Genomic DNA, 14,183 nt, shown 5'->3' on the forward strand with positions numbered 1-14,183 from the left:
GAAGTGTTGATTAGCCTTGCTGTCGCAAATACATTGTTTATTACTTTTGCAACATACAGCATCGATGCGGGGCTTACACTGCGGCTCACAAAGTTGTGAACTTTAGTAACAGACTTATTCCCGCGCTGAAATACATTTGAAGTGCAATTAGGCATCTGCAACTGAAACAAGTGTGTACTTTGAAAGTGTGGGATTGTTTATCTTACTGATTCGAGCACCACACGCCGAGAAAGATAGGCGACCCGAAGAAAACAGGGTTTAAGTGCCTCGTGATCCATTCCGTACAACTACCCGCCCTTCTCATTTTTTTCATACACAGTTTTCTTTATCTACTTACAAGTCCATTATTTCATTGTTGGTCGACTAAGGAAAGAAAGCTTGGGCAGTGTCTCTCTCTCTCTCTTTTCCCAAATGTCTTTCTTTTGCACTTTTTTTTCTTTCTTTGCCCGCCTTGCTCCTATCTGTGCAGGCCAGGGGGTGGCGCGCGACGCAGCCGGCGGGAGAGGGCGCAAGTGGTCCTCTCCCCGACGCCGTGCGCCCATCAAAAAGGGCCCCCGCCGGGCGAGACGCTACCCATTCGCGCTCATCCGCCGACGCTTCGTCCCCGACTAGGCCTCGCTCCTTTGGTCAGCTCGCAGCCATGCCCACCCAGGCCCCCCTTCTGTACAACCTGCCCGGCAGTCCACCCTGTGGCTTCGTTCGCTCGCTCGCCAAGCACCTGGGCGTCGAGATTACGCTCAAGAACCTGGACTTTGCTAAGAAGGAGCACCTCAGCGAGGAATACCTCAAGGTTTGTGGGCGTAGTTCGTTCTCTTCTGAGAGTAACGAGTGCAGGCCGTTGCATGTTCGGCTAGTAGTTATTCGTTCGTGTTCCGATCTCGAAGTGATATGCGAGTGAGTTGTCTGCGTGCATTCCGAGCTCGAAGCGATGTGCGTGTACGTGAAGTTAAGACAAAATACAAGCTTTCTTACGATATCGCCTTGTATGAATGCAACTGCAACAGTGGTAGTGTCACACAGTATTAAGAAGTTGGTGGATTTTGCGCAACCTGTTGTCATTAAGCTCCGCTGTTTTACGCGGTCAGCTTTTTCTCGCATTTTTTTTTTTCAGTTAACTTTAGCTGTCGGGCCGCTGTACTCGTTGACAGCGTGTTTTCTTGTTACTTTCGCTATTCATGTAGGGACGCCCATCTTTTTTTAACGTCACATCGCTGATTACCTTTTTAAAAGCTGTTTGCGCGGCCTGTGCTGCAGGCTTTTCTGTGCACCACAAAATTATGACTATACTTTCGTTCTTTCGCGCAAGCACAACATTCCGTTTAATTTCTGCGTTCTACGGACGTTCCTTGAAACGTCACGGGATGCCTCCATGGCGGGAAGTAAAAGCCCTACTCCCGATTTTAGTGGTGCCGTACCTGCGCTCTGGCAGGCCTTCCTTCCGAAACCACTTTTTTCCTGGACGTGCTCACCTTGCCGTCCTCAGCCGCAGGATCGATGAACCCCTGCGCCGGTGCTTACGTCACTCCTTCGATCTGTGCTCCACTACGAGTTGCCTCGTATGCAGCCACGTGTTTATACTATTTATCACTGCATTAGCGCGCATCGCTTTCTTTTTACCACACCATTCCTCCACCTCTTTTTCAATTATCGCTCACTGGCCACACGCTATTTCTTGTGCATGCGACTTTCTTTCCATGCATTATTTTTGTGCTTGGATATAGCACACATGGATATCTGCACATGGATATCTTCATATTGATTTCCCGCCATTGTCCCACGCAGATATTTCCTGGGTACGGCCTTGGATTTGTGTACCGCAGCACCCATGACACTCGCTTTTCGTAGCATTCCGGTTTCATACGCCCCTCAGTCACGGCGCTGGGATTTTCTGTTCTTGTTGCATGCCACCTTCATTTCGAATGGCTCCATCGCGATCAGCTACGTTTACTATTTAGAACGATAGAAAGCTGAGCTAGTTGGTAAGGATTCACTATGCAAAGAAAGAGGTGAGGCGTGCAGACAGGACACCAGAGTAGAGAAGTGGAAAGCACGAACGCCGACTATCAACTGACGGTAGCACTGAGGCGAAAAAAACAAAGACGCAAAGCTCACCTGCGCAAGCCCTGGAATGGTATCAGCATTTGTCAATTGGGTACACGTGCCAGGCCTACGTGGGAGATAACTGTTCAGGCACTTAATCTCTTCCTTATGTAAAGTAATCGAAGGCTGACTCACGCACACACTTCCACCATTACAGATATGCCATGCCTCTACCATAAGACGCGTATCTTCATTCTTATGCCTGTACAATATCGCGCATTCATCTAACTCTGGCGCGCAGTAAAAAATCTTGGCGATGTAAAAAAATTAGAAGGCGATCCACCGGTTAACCAGCATTTATGTTACACTAACCTCTGATAGATACACCGCCCCGTTTGCCCTGCGTTGAAGTGGCCACAGCTAAGGGGAATTTATAACCCACACCCATACGACAGTCGGTAAAACTTATGCTCTTATTGTGCTTCACTGGACAAATATCGGGTCCTTTTTCGCCCTTAACTTGGACTTCTTTCCTCTGCGCGGGAGCGCATATCTTGCCTAGATTATTGGGAGCAGTGAAAGCAACATTAACATCATATCTACTTGCAACTTTTTTAAGCCTGTGCTACACTGAATGAATGTACGGAATATCCATTACTCATTTTTTTTTGCTATTACTGCTTTCTGTAATCGCGTCCATTCCCCTCCCAACCGACTTCTTTAGGCGCTCAGCCACAGTGGCCACTGCTACACGAGGATAACCTGCTTCTAATAGGTGCCGGGCCTGCGCATTAAAACTGGCGCTCATTTTGTGCATGTAGAATCGGGGGAGAAAAGCCTTAAGGCACGAGATGGTAATTCCGTTTATTACTACTTTGGAATGCTTGGAATCAAAGTTTAACAACGGCTTCGCAGATATTGGCGAGTACTGCCAACAAACGTGCTTTTGTTCGAAGACCAAGGAAATCTCTAGAAACTGCATTACACGTCGCCGAGGAAATTCCCTGGTCCTTGGCCGGCACATGCACCCGACTGACACGTGCTGATACCATTCCAGAGCTCGCGTAGATGAGTTTTGTGCCTTTCTCTTTTCTCCTCAGTGCTCCCTTGAGTTGATAGTCGGCATTCGTGTTGTCCACTTCTGTACTCTTGTGTCCTGTCTTCACGCCTCACCTCTTTTTTTGCGTAATGACGTTTACTGTGCTGACATTCCGCTTTTAAGTGTGTTCCAGACGGCATGCACCATTCAGCTTCTGTGTCGTACACCCCCTACTACGCGCATTGCGCAACAGTACACATTTTCTGCAAGTTCACCTCTTTCCATTTGCCGTCTTATCGCTATCCGTTCTTGCTTTTCCGAAAGAGCACTACGCCACATTCGCTGTGGCCAACTTTCATTTTCCTTGCAGCTTCTGCCCCTGTAGCTCCGCTATGCCCAATCGAGACTTTCCAATTCATCCTCACTGGCATTCTCGGCACGTTGCGGTAATCCTTGTTGCGAGTTTTCAGTAGGTGGCATTTTGGCCAGTTATATTCGTGTTTCGTACACCACGTCACTCGGCACCTTCCCTATTTTTGGCGCTTTTACCTGGGTGACTCCGTAGACCGGATGTTATGCCTCCATGAATGAGCCCCTTCGGCTTGTCTCTCGCAACGTGATGAGGGCGGTAACAATAACGAAAGGAGCATTGCAGTGAACGGCAGCACCAACACGGGGTGTAAGAACGGCAAGCGTGTTGATGGCAGAGCGAGGGAGGAGGGCTATAGTAACCAGGCGATTCCCGCAGCGCACTTTTCCACATACTCCCGCACACTCATTCTCACCGCTGCTTCATCGCCTCAACATTCTCTTCGTTAATACCTTGGTTCACCATGACACTTTCCGCGCATCTGTCATTTTCCTGTTCATCATTCCCTCCTACTTGTGTATTTCTCGGTTGCTATAGCCCTCCTCCCTTACTCTGCTATCTACACGCTCGCTGTTCTTACATCCTTTCTTCTTGCTGCCGTTCACTGCAATGCCATTTCCGTTATTTTTCCCCGCCCTCTCGTGACTTCCTATTTTCTCATTCATTCCTATGCCACCGCTACTGCTCTTTAACCATCTTGGAAGTAGTACCACAGTGACATACCACGGCATTGCTCTCAGTGTCTCCTGCTCAATGTGCGAGTTCGTCGCCCGCGCTCTAATTTCCCATCCTTCTTTACAGATCAACCCATTCCACAAGGTACCCACACTTGTCGAAGAAGACGGCTTCATCGTTTACGAAAGGCAAGTCTACGCTCTGCTCTCCTGACTCGTACTCAATCGAATACCACGCTTACAGCAGCCCATGTTCGAGCACCCAATTTCGGTTCCGTTACCTTTACCAACACATTAACACAATCACCTCGTCAAGCTACCATAGCACGTTTATTCCGTCATCGCGCCCTTTATACAGAAAATAATCATTCCGCACACGGTTTACAGCAGCCAGTCGTGTCGCGAATGGCGAAACACGGTCATCCCGTGCTCGAACACCATGCGTCTGTATTTTTTTGCCCGCCCCCCCTCTGTTCCCAGTGTTGCAACCCGCAGCTTCGCCTCCAGGTAGGCCCGCTCGCTAACAGCTGCCGGCACCAGCTGAAATCCCACTTGGTCATTCAGCCGGCACGCTCGCTGCGACCTTGGCATGGTAGCACAATGTCTGGCTTTCCTATACAAGACGGTCGCCCCTACAATGCATCTTCGACAATGATCTCAACCAAACAACCGTACCAGATGGACGCTGCCTTTGCGTTTCCGGCCCGTGTGTGACGACGGGGGCCCACTTTTTCTGCTTTGTTGCTCAGCCCGCTCCGGGCATTTTTTTTTTGTTCGCGCACTGAATAGGTAGTCAGTGGCGACGAACATACTCAGGGTTGGCTCGCCGGGCCTTCTAGCGCTCCAGCTACGGGAGGCTCAAGTGTAGCGCCACCTCCGTAAGATCTTAATATTTTTGCAGCATAAATGTTCAGTTTCTTTTTTTTCACCCGCTTTTCCTGTTTTTTTTTCTTTCACTTTGTGCCACTTCAAAACACTATGCGGATTAACGTGCCAAAACCACTTTTTGATTACGAGGAACGTGGTAGTGGAGGACTCCGGACATTTCGACCACCTGGGCTTCTTTAACGTGCACCTAAATCTATGTACCACGGGTGTTTTGGCATTTCGCCCCCCATCGAAATGCGGCCACCGTGGCCGGGTTTCGATCCCGAGACCTCGTGCTCAGCAGCCCAACACCATAGCCACTGAGCAACCACGGCGGGCTTGACCAATTTCGCGCAGTTAGCAGGCACCGCTACGATGTATACATTTTCATGCCCATTTTCTCTTCTTTTTTTTTACTCGTACCGCAGCAATGCCATTGCCTACTACCTGCTGCGCAAGCATGCCCCTGAGTCCGACCTCTACCCTAAGTGCTACAAGGAGCGCGCACGCATCGACATCGTCCTCGCCGCTGTTGCCAGCATTATCCAACCATTCCAGCTGCTATTCTTCGTAAGTGCATTCTCTAATTGTTTCTACGCCCCAAATGACTCTACAGACACGGCTTTGTGCTCGCAACCCTGGGGCTTTCCCCGATCGAGTACAACACAAGCGATGGTTCGAAGCCTGCTGTAGAGTTCATAGGAGGCTCTTAACCATTACATTGCTGTTGCTATGATATCTTATCATCCATCAGCTTGCATTTTCGAAATATCTATTTTATCTACGGCCGATAGACAACGCTTTGTCCCCGTCACCCTTACGTGCAATGACGCGGAACGTGCCGGCTAACTGGCTCTTGTTTCGCAGACAAGCGGCAGACGTGAATTTTTCTCTCCACTAAAGGCGCTGCTTTGGACGGGCGCAATAACATGCATTCCTGTTTAAAGCGCAGTTTCTTTTGACGAATTTCTCCAGCTCACGCGAATCCTTCACTTCAAGACAGTTCATTACTTCCTGTGTGTGCTTATAGCTTGTCACCCCCGCAGTCCACATCCAACCACAACTTGGTCTTGGTACTATTTGCTTCCTGAAATTCACCTTTCATGGTCTCCTTTCCAGCGTCCGCGCTTCTGGGACAACATAAAGCCATCGGATGAAGAGGTGGCAGCCTTCGAGACCAACGTCGTCCAGGGCCTCCAATATCTCGTCAGCGATGGCAAGTACGCCACCGGGGACAATCTCACACTCGCTGACTTTTGCCTGGTCGCAAACCTGACCATTTGCCTTGAGGTAAGTTGCTGTCTCCGTTCGCTTCAGCTTAGGATAATCGTCCTAATCAACGGCACTTCACGATCGGCTATCCCTTTTTAGTTGCCACTCGTATTATTCAATGCGCGCTGTATTCCTACTCAGTCGCCTTTCGATGCTTCCGACTCCAACGACAACTAGTTCGAACCGCTTGAGCGTTTTTCACAATCGGTGGCAGTCCACCCATTCTTATTTTTGCGCTATAGCTACAGTTCCTTGCAATATTCACTACCTCGCCATTGCTGTGCATTTGTTAGTAAGCAGACCGCGCTATCAGGATGGTAGCAGCAGACAGTTTGCTTTCCCCTGAATTGCTACACACTCTGCTTTTCAGAATGGCTCCGTGGATACTTCTAAGTTTCCCAAGCTGACTGCCTACTACGAACGCATGAAGACTGAGCTTCCTTACTTCGAAGAAATCTACAGGCCGGGTATCACCTACCTTCAGCAGCGCTGGAGCGAGCTGAAGTGAAGTTAAGAACCCAAATCCCAGCCCTGTGACCACATACGCCTCTCGTCTACAAAATAAACTATACCGTTTTCTTTCACAGCTCCTGACTGCGCGTGTCTTGATATTACACCCCTCGTGTAGGAACCACCGCCTTGCACGCTTGCAGAGTATTCAACACATTTTTCCTACACTGCTACGGCACAAGTGGACAGGCAAATTGCTAGTCGTCTGTTAGGACACTTCGAGTCGAGGCCTCGCTCTTTGCCGCTCCAGAATTGCTGCTGCTAGGTGTAATCGTGAGGAAAACACGTGCGCTCGCGTGGTATAGTTATGACCAGCTGCGCAGTGCTCGAATGGATGCGTAAGTGCAAAGAATGTTTCGCATTGCGAGGAACGAAGTGTAAGCGGGCGGTCGTCGCCAATAAGCGAAGGGCTGCGGCGATGTCTGGGTCCCGAGCATGCAGCCGGTGGGTGCAAGTGTTTGACTGTGCCACACGGTAGTACTTGGACGATTGTTACTGTACTTTCGAGTGATACAGGCGGCTGACTGACGATCGCTTACGCATGCGAACACACGCGTCTTAATCTGACAAACAAATGTTCACAAATGAAGGCTTCTGACAACAGTACAGGTACTCGGCTCGATTAACAACACCCGTTCACTGTACTCGCATTGCATAACTTGTCTCGTCCATCTACAAATATACGGAATGATGAACCGAACTTCGGTCGCTACTGGGACGCTGCGCGACGTTGCGTTGACGGAAGGAATAATTATTTGCGCAGTGTTTCACTATCACGAAGAACCACCTTCGAGCTCCATGATTAAACGAACACTCGGGTAAAACACTAAGAGGCGCACGCACAAAAGGAAAGAACCTATACATATATTCAGCAACAAAAATTGTACTGCCGCCGAATTGTTTCGCAAGTTCGTAACACCAGAATTGCAGATTTACATGTGTGGCATTGGACATATTTGCCTGACGGAATTAAGAGCGATTATTCCTTGTCAAGCCCAAAACCCGCAACCAAACAGTGCGCTGCGAAATTTCGTGCAGTATATAGTCCGCAGACGTATTCCACCTTAATCAGAAACTGCCAGGTACAGAGCTTCCGGAACTATCTAGCGATGAATACACCGGTTATTGAAAGGTCCACCCCACTTAATATTCAAAATAACGAAAGGGCGCTGACACATGGAGCAGCGCACTGGTATAAAGATTATAAACAGGGCTAAAGTCCCTCGGAAAGACTGGTGAAGGTTTAGATAGGATGACTCATCTTCATCAAAGGCAGCTTTGTCATTCTTGGCAGCTTAGATTTAACAGGTTAGTACAGTGACGCCACGTGTGCTCGTTACTGGTGGTGGCTAGCTGCAAAAGATGTGACGGAACAGAAAATGAGCGCTGTGGCTGTACGTCTTCAGGAGGGCTTTCAGAGTCGAGGAGAGAAGAGCGGACGGGTGCGAAGGCGGTAGATAAAAGAAATACATAGGAGAGCGTTGGGGGTGGGAGAGGTTGGAAATCCTTCAAACTGATCAGAAGACGTAGGTGTCGTAGTCGGTGTGCGGTGGTAGCTTTAGATATGGCGGGAGGCGGCGCAGATATCAAGTCGCTCTTAGTGTTTCGGTATATGCTTCTGCAGGGAGCAGAGCTGCGCATAGGTCCGGCATTATGTTCCAACTATGCAGTGGAGCTACTCCTCGCGCGCGCAGGAGGCAAATGCTGCGCGGGGTATCGTTTGCTTTTTTGACTACTGGTCGCGAGCTACATGCGGCATTGTTCGCAAGTGCTCAGAAACATGACACTTTTTATGCAGGCTACGCTCGAACCATTGGCGTAGCCGGAGGGGAGTAGTGTTGCAACCCCCTGAAATTTTTAGTTTGCATGTACATATACGCACGAACATTTATATAAGGGGCAAGACCCCCCTCAATCCCCCAAAATAATATCCTGACTACACCTGCGGCACAAACAGCTCGAAACTTCGCGTGCAAAGTCGGAGTACTTTGCCACAAAACGCGGTGCAATGTTTTTCAGCATGCATATGAAGTTTTCTCGCCGAGGCCGGAAGGCAAAATGTTTTAGAGGATGTTTGAAGAAAACATCATACACGTAAGGCGGAGAATTATGTGAGCGCATTTTGGCTGCCGAAACCAGCTGATTAATGACCGCCGCCATATGAACGATCGCGCTGAAGTTATGAAAGTGACTGTTAACAGAGCGCCACTTATCAATGACCATCGTTCACAGCAGCTGCACCTTTTCGATGTATGCGGTGCAGACACATAGATTTACGTGCATTTTAAATCTTCACATGCGCACATTATATGCATAGCTCGTTTTTTCGATTCATAGACACCGCAGACTAAACTGCTGCTTCGTAGCAGCAAATCTGTAAGTAGAAAACAATTCAATGTGTAGGAATTTCTAGATCAAGTTTATTTCTTACAAGGGAATGGATGACCAATGGCTGCTGGCCGCAGGACAAGAGAGCTGGTACTTGAAGCCTTGGGGGGCAGAATTCAAAGCAACTGAAAAGGCAACACGCTATTAAGAGTAAGATTATTCTTATTACACTAATCGCACCAAGATGACGAACTTGCAAAGTAATTATTCACACAGTGCTGACTGTAATATGAAAACGCATTTTTCTTGACAGCTTCATACTGCTCAGGTCAATGTACTATAACACAACGCTTATTAAATATACAGGCAGAATTTCGTATTCTTCACGTTGAGTAACGCTGATCTAACTAGTAAGATATTGCGGTTGGTTAATACTGAACTTATCACAGCTGACTAATAGAGAGCGCGCGCAGTTTTAGCTTACTACGCAAAAATGAACACAAGCCCATCAGTCAACGTTACATGAAAATTACAACACGTGCAAAAAATAAAACAAGACCAGAAGGGAGGAAAACCAGGGTGCAGCGGGCAAATTGTATCTGCTAGAATTTACACTGTTTTGAATACACTGTTCGACATCCACATAGCCCGAACAATCATATAAGCAACACAGCGAATTGGGCGAATCAGTTAACATTCTTGTCGTATATGTGCAGCGCGACTCAGACGGGTCGTTCATTCTTTGTCCCACGTCTGTGTCGCAGTGCACATAAACGCCAAAAGTCGTTCAAGAAGTTAACCTCTCTTGGCAGGCGTATGGATCTCGGCGTTTAAAGTGGGGTCACTCGGGATAAATGTTGATTTAATGCAAACAAGGAGAGCACACCTTGCGTATGCTAGCCCCCTTCGGAGCCGGCCGATCTCCGCCCATACGCAATAGCCATACCAATCGCTGGCGCACATCTCTGCGTTTGCACGGCACCGCGTAAACAGCTTTGCCACCTTCCGTGAGGTTTGTGAAGTTCGGTGCGCTGCACCTTGTCATACTTGGCCGGTATTTTGTAGCGATGCCTTTTCCTATTCTATGCTTATTCAGACTTTTCGCGCTTGGCCAATGGTCAGAGCGACGGACTGCCCACATTATCAACGCGATCAGGCGGCCGTGTGTGGTGGATGATAAGAATAGCATAGAATAAGGCATAAGGCATCGCTACAAAATAGCGGCCCTGGAATACAAGTGTCACTATGACATGTTTCCTATCACTTCACAATGGTCCTTGACTTAATATCGCGGAATACCGTACCTGCGACCTGCAGCCGATGAATCCCACGCTCGCTCGACGGTCCGCTGGTGGCAACGTTGGTGGCACTGACGGAAAAGACGAGTCGGTGTCGCACGCCTAAGGTTGGTTTTGCAATGGCGCAATTGAACATTTGACGTCATTTTGCGCCATGTGATAGCGCTCGGCGAATAGTGATGCGAGCGGCGCCGGTAAAGGTAAGCGCCACTCTGCGCCCTACGGGAGCAAATACAGGTACTCTAAGCACCCTAGTTTCAGAAGAGCCGGTCAGTACCCAAGTAATAAAAAGACATTGGCTCGAACATTGTCTTGAGTCGCGCAGCAGCAGTGCCTTGGGTAATTTTGAAGGTAAACGCTGAAATTGCGACACCCAGTCTTAGGGCAATGGCTGGGGAAGTTGGAAAGCAGCGGCTTGGTCTTCCAAGGCACGTTAGGCTCAGGAGTTCGGCGTAGGCGTCGTCACGCTGGTGTGTAGGAGTGGCGCGTGCCTTTGCTGTGGAGGCTCAGAGAAAAGGTATTCTGGTGTCTTGGTCTTTGTAATGTGTCGGTGAGGCTCTTTAAGCAAAAAAGAGAAGAAAAAAACAACTGCGAAAGAAGAAATAGGAGGGTGACAGCAGAAAAATCGGGATGGGCAGCTGCACATCGGGAAAGGGTGTAGGGTTGCTGCATAAGTAAAAGCTTGGAAGATAATATAAAATCGGTGGTAGGGGAGAGGCAGGGAAGAGCTGGAAACGGAAGAATAGGTGAGCTGAAAAATCGAGGTTAGCTATCGGCATAAAGTTTTGTGCCTTTCTTAATAATCTGAGAATTTCAGGTTTAAGTTACAGTTTTAGCAGTGATAAGTTGCAACGTGAAAAATTGATCGCAGTCGGGTGAAGGCAGTTAAACTCGAGTATGTGTCTTTTATTCGCTGCTATCAGACGCCCTTGGATATAAACATAACACTAAAAACAACAGTCAGACAGAGTGCCTCTTCACATTTCTGAACCATTTTCATGGTGACTTACCCGAGATAGCTTAGTTATTTGTACAAGATACCCCCCCCCCCCTTTCTACTCAGAACTACGGGGACAATAATACTACAGGCACAATACCACAAAACATAATGCTCGCAACACTAGGCGTTACGGCCCTGTTCACGAGCATTCTAGTCACTGATGGCTGGTCTTCAATAAAACAAACGTTGCCAAAGCACAATGCACAACACTCTATTGATGTCCACTTGACTCTTCTTGAACTAGTTCTAACATATAACTACTTCGAACTTGAAGAGAATTAATAGCTACAAATACGTGGGACACGTATGAGTGCACTTCTTGTACCAACCTACGCGAACATGTGGGGACACTAGAAACAGATTTCCTATCTCGCTACACATGCAAGCACCACACATACCTACGAGACATAGACAACATACTTATCGTATGCTCAGCACGAGTTAGCGCGGTCGAATCGCTGCCACGGCAGCCGCATTTCTATAAGGCCGAAATGCGAAAATCCCCGTGTACTTAGATTTAGGTGCTTTTTAAAGAACTCCGGGTGGTCCAACTTTCCAAAGTGCCCCCCTACGGCACGCCTCATAATCAAATCGTTGTTTTCGTACGTAAAACTCTTTAACTTAAATTAATTTTACCTATAATATGGGGGCATTGTCCGACAGTCTAGATGAATTTGTGAAATTACTAAATTCTTTTCACCTTGAAGAAAGCCTATAAAACAGGACCCATCCGAACACTAGCCTTTAAAAAGCGTAGAAAGATGCAACCGAGCTTAAAGTAGCCGAGGTCCGCAAACCCCATCATGAGATCACAAGTACATCGCCTCTTCTCACTGCTCAATCCTGAATCGCACTCCCAAATATGAATAATATCTTCAATAAACACTGCCCAATTCTCACCAGCAACCATAAACTCGATGAAATTTTTCCAATACGGCCAGAGTAGCCTAAAGACGCAACGCAAATTTGAAGGACATTCTTCTACATGGCAGAATAAGGACAGAGACGAAGTCAACATACCGTCCATGTGGCCGCCCCAGGTGCTACGCAAAACTCAGACAACCTACTACCACAGTAGAAAAAACAGCCTCAGATTAATTTGTCAAGGTAAATTCGATGAAGTCTGCTGTCCAGAATATAATGCTTGTAACGAACAATACATAGGTGAGACTGGAGAAATTCATACAGGACTCAACGGCCGTCTCACAGATAGAACACACAGTAGACCTGAATCAATGAAAATGAAAATAAAGCACTGCAATGAAAATGGCGATATATTCGGTAAAGCAAGGCACTGTGTGCTACAAACAAATTTTCGTCCTCCTCGCGCGAGCAAACATAGGTCATTACACCTCATACACACGTTTAAATGCCCACACCTTACAGGAATCAAGTTGAGGCGAGCAACTTAGAATCGCTAAAAGATGCGACTCAAACCTGACGTTCCCATATCACGAACAAAGGCACAAAGCACGTTGTGCCACCAGGTAACCTCGATTCCTGAGCTACTCTACTAGCTCTTTCCTACTACTCAGTATTGTCTTCCACGCTTTTTTACGCATATATAAACCAACCTTACAACCTCTTCTTCATTGTACACTTGCCCCCTTCCCCTTTTCCCACTGTCACCCTCCTATTTGTTCTTTCGTAATTTCTCTTTTTCCCTTCTTTCTTCTATTTATTCTTCAAGACCACCGACATATTTCCAAGACTTAGACGCCAGAATGAGTCTTTGGATATATTTTTTCGGGGCCTCCACCACAGAGGGTCGCGCCACTACCGTGTACCGCTATGTCGGATGCAAGGGGCAGTGTGACTGCCGCCGCACACGCGCCCTGGCAGAGACGCGCACAAAGTTCGATGACCATTTTGGCCACCAACAGGGTTGCTAGGGGCCGCTGTTGTCATCTTGAGTGCGTAGGGTCTCCGTGCGCGTGTAGAGCCAGCGTGCCAGCGTGCAATTTATTGACGCTATTCCCAAAGTGCACCGTCTACTGAACGAGCAATTTTGTTGTGTGAGCTTCGCACAAGTGACATGTAGCAGCGCCATGATTTAGAAAGCTGCACATGTTCTTTTCTTTTCTTTTTTTTGCGTGGCACAAAAATATGGGTACCAATTGCGTGCGGCAATGAAAAAAAATTAAGAGAAGTGCAATTTTTTTAAGCTGCGCAGAATGCTTTGTAACAGAAGTGGCCCCTAATACAAAACAGAGATACACAGAACTCATGACTGCGTCATTTGTAGACATCCCTTCGGCGCTGCGTTCATCGAAAGCACCTATCGCCGCATGATCAGGAGTGAAGTTGTGGAAATGCGGTGCGATCAGTCAGCGTTACTTGTGTTTCAGAGTGCGCCGCAGCATCGTGCAGAAGAGAAATGAAACCTCTGCAGAAAAGAAACTGGCGCTGCTAACTTTAAGTGTTTATTCCATGTTGCCTGCCACGGTATGACAGTTGATACGGCGGTGCGCTGCTGAGCTCGAGGTCCCACCACAGCTACCACGTTCTGATGAGGACGCAATGCAAAACGTTCCTGTACCGTGTAACGGGTGCACCTTAATGGAACCTAGGTGGTGAAAAATAATCCGGATGCCCCGCTACGACGTGGCCCGGTCATGGCGGCCGCTTTCGATGGGGGCGAAATGCGAAAACAGCCATGTACTTATGTTTAGGGGCACGTTAAAGAACCCCAGGAGGTCCTAATTTCCGGAGTCCCCCACTACGGCACGCCTCGTAATCAGGAAGTGGTTTTGGCACGTAAAACCCCATAATTTTAATTTAACGA

The 14,183-nt window shown here is 48.0% G+C and overlaps 1 protein-coding gene across 1 annotated transcript; it reads left to right on the forward strand.

Annotated features, from left to right (window-relative positions):
- The first annotated feature begins 552 nt into the window (after nucleotides 1–552).
- Nucleotides 553–6,848, forward strand: LOC135900956 (glutathione S-transferase 1-like). The gene is made up of 5 exons (XM_065430585.1): nucleotides 553–790; nucleotides 4,251–4,312; nucleotides 5,419–5,560; nucleotides 6,110–6,280; nucleotides 6,633–6,848. The coding sequence occupies exons 1-5, from the start codon at nucleotides 641–643 to the stop codon at nucleotides 6,768–6,770; spliced, it is 663 nt and encodes a 220-aa protein (XP_065286657.1). The 5' UTR covers nucleotides 553–640; the 3' UTR covers nucleotides 6,771–6,848.
- Nucleotides 6,849–14,183: the final 7,335 nt, after the last annotated feature.

This window comes from Dermacentor albipictus, chromosome 2 (genome assembly GCF_038994185.2).
Source record: "Dermacentor albipictus isolate Rhodes 1998 colony chromosome 2, USDA_Dalb.pri_finalv2, whole genome shotgun sequence".
Lineage (NCBI taxonomy): Eukaryota > Metazoa > Arthropoda > Arachnida > Ixodida > Ixodidae > Dermacentor > Dermacentor albipictus.

What these genes read in the sequence shown, in the direction of transcription:
- LOC135900956 (XM_065430585.1), top strand. Translation starts at nt 641, where the DNA reads ATGCCCACCCAGGCCCCCCTTCTGTACAACCTGCCCGGCAGTCCACCC. An exon ending in TCAGCGAGGAATACCTCAAG is followed by an intron (nt 791 to 4,250) that starts GTTTGTGGGCGT and finishes CCTTCTTTACAG; the next exon opens with ATCAACCCATTCCACAAGGT. An exon ending in GGCTTCATCGTTTACGAAAG is followed by an intron (nt 4,313 to 5,418) that starts GCAAGTCTACGC and finishes CTCGTACCGCAG; the next exon opens with CAATGCCATTGCCTACTACC.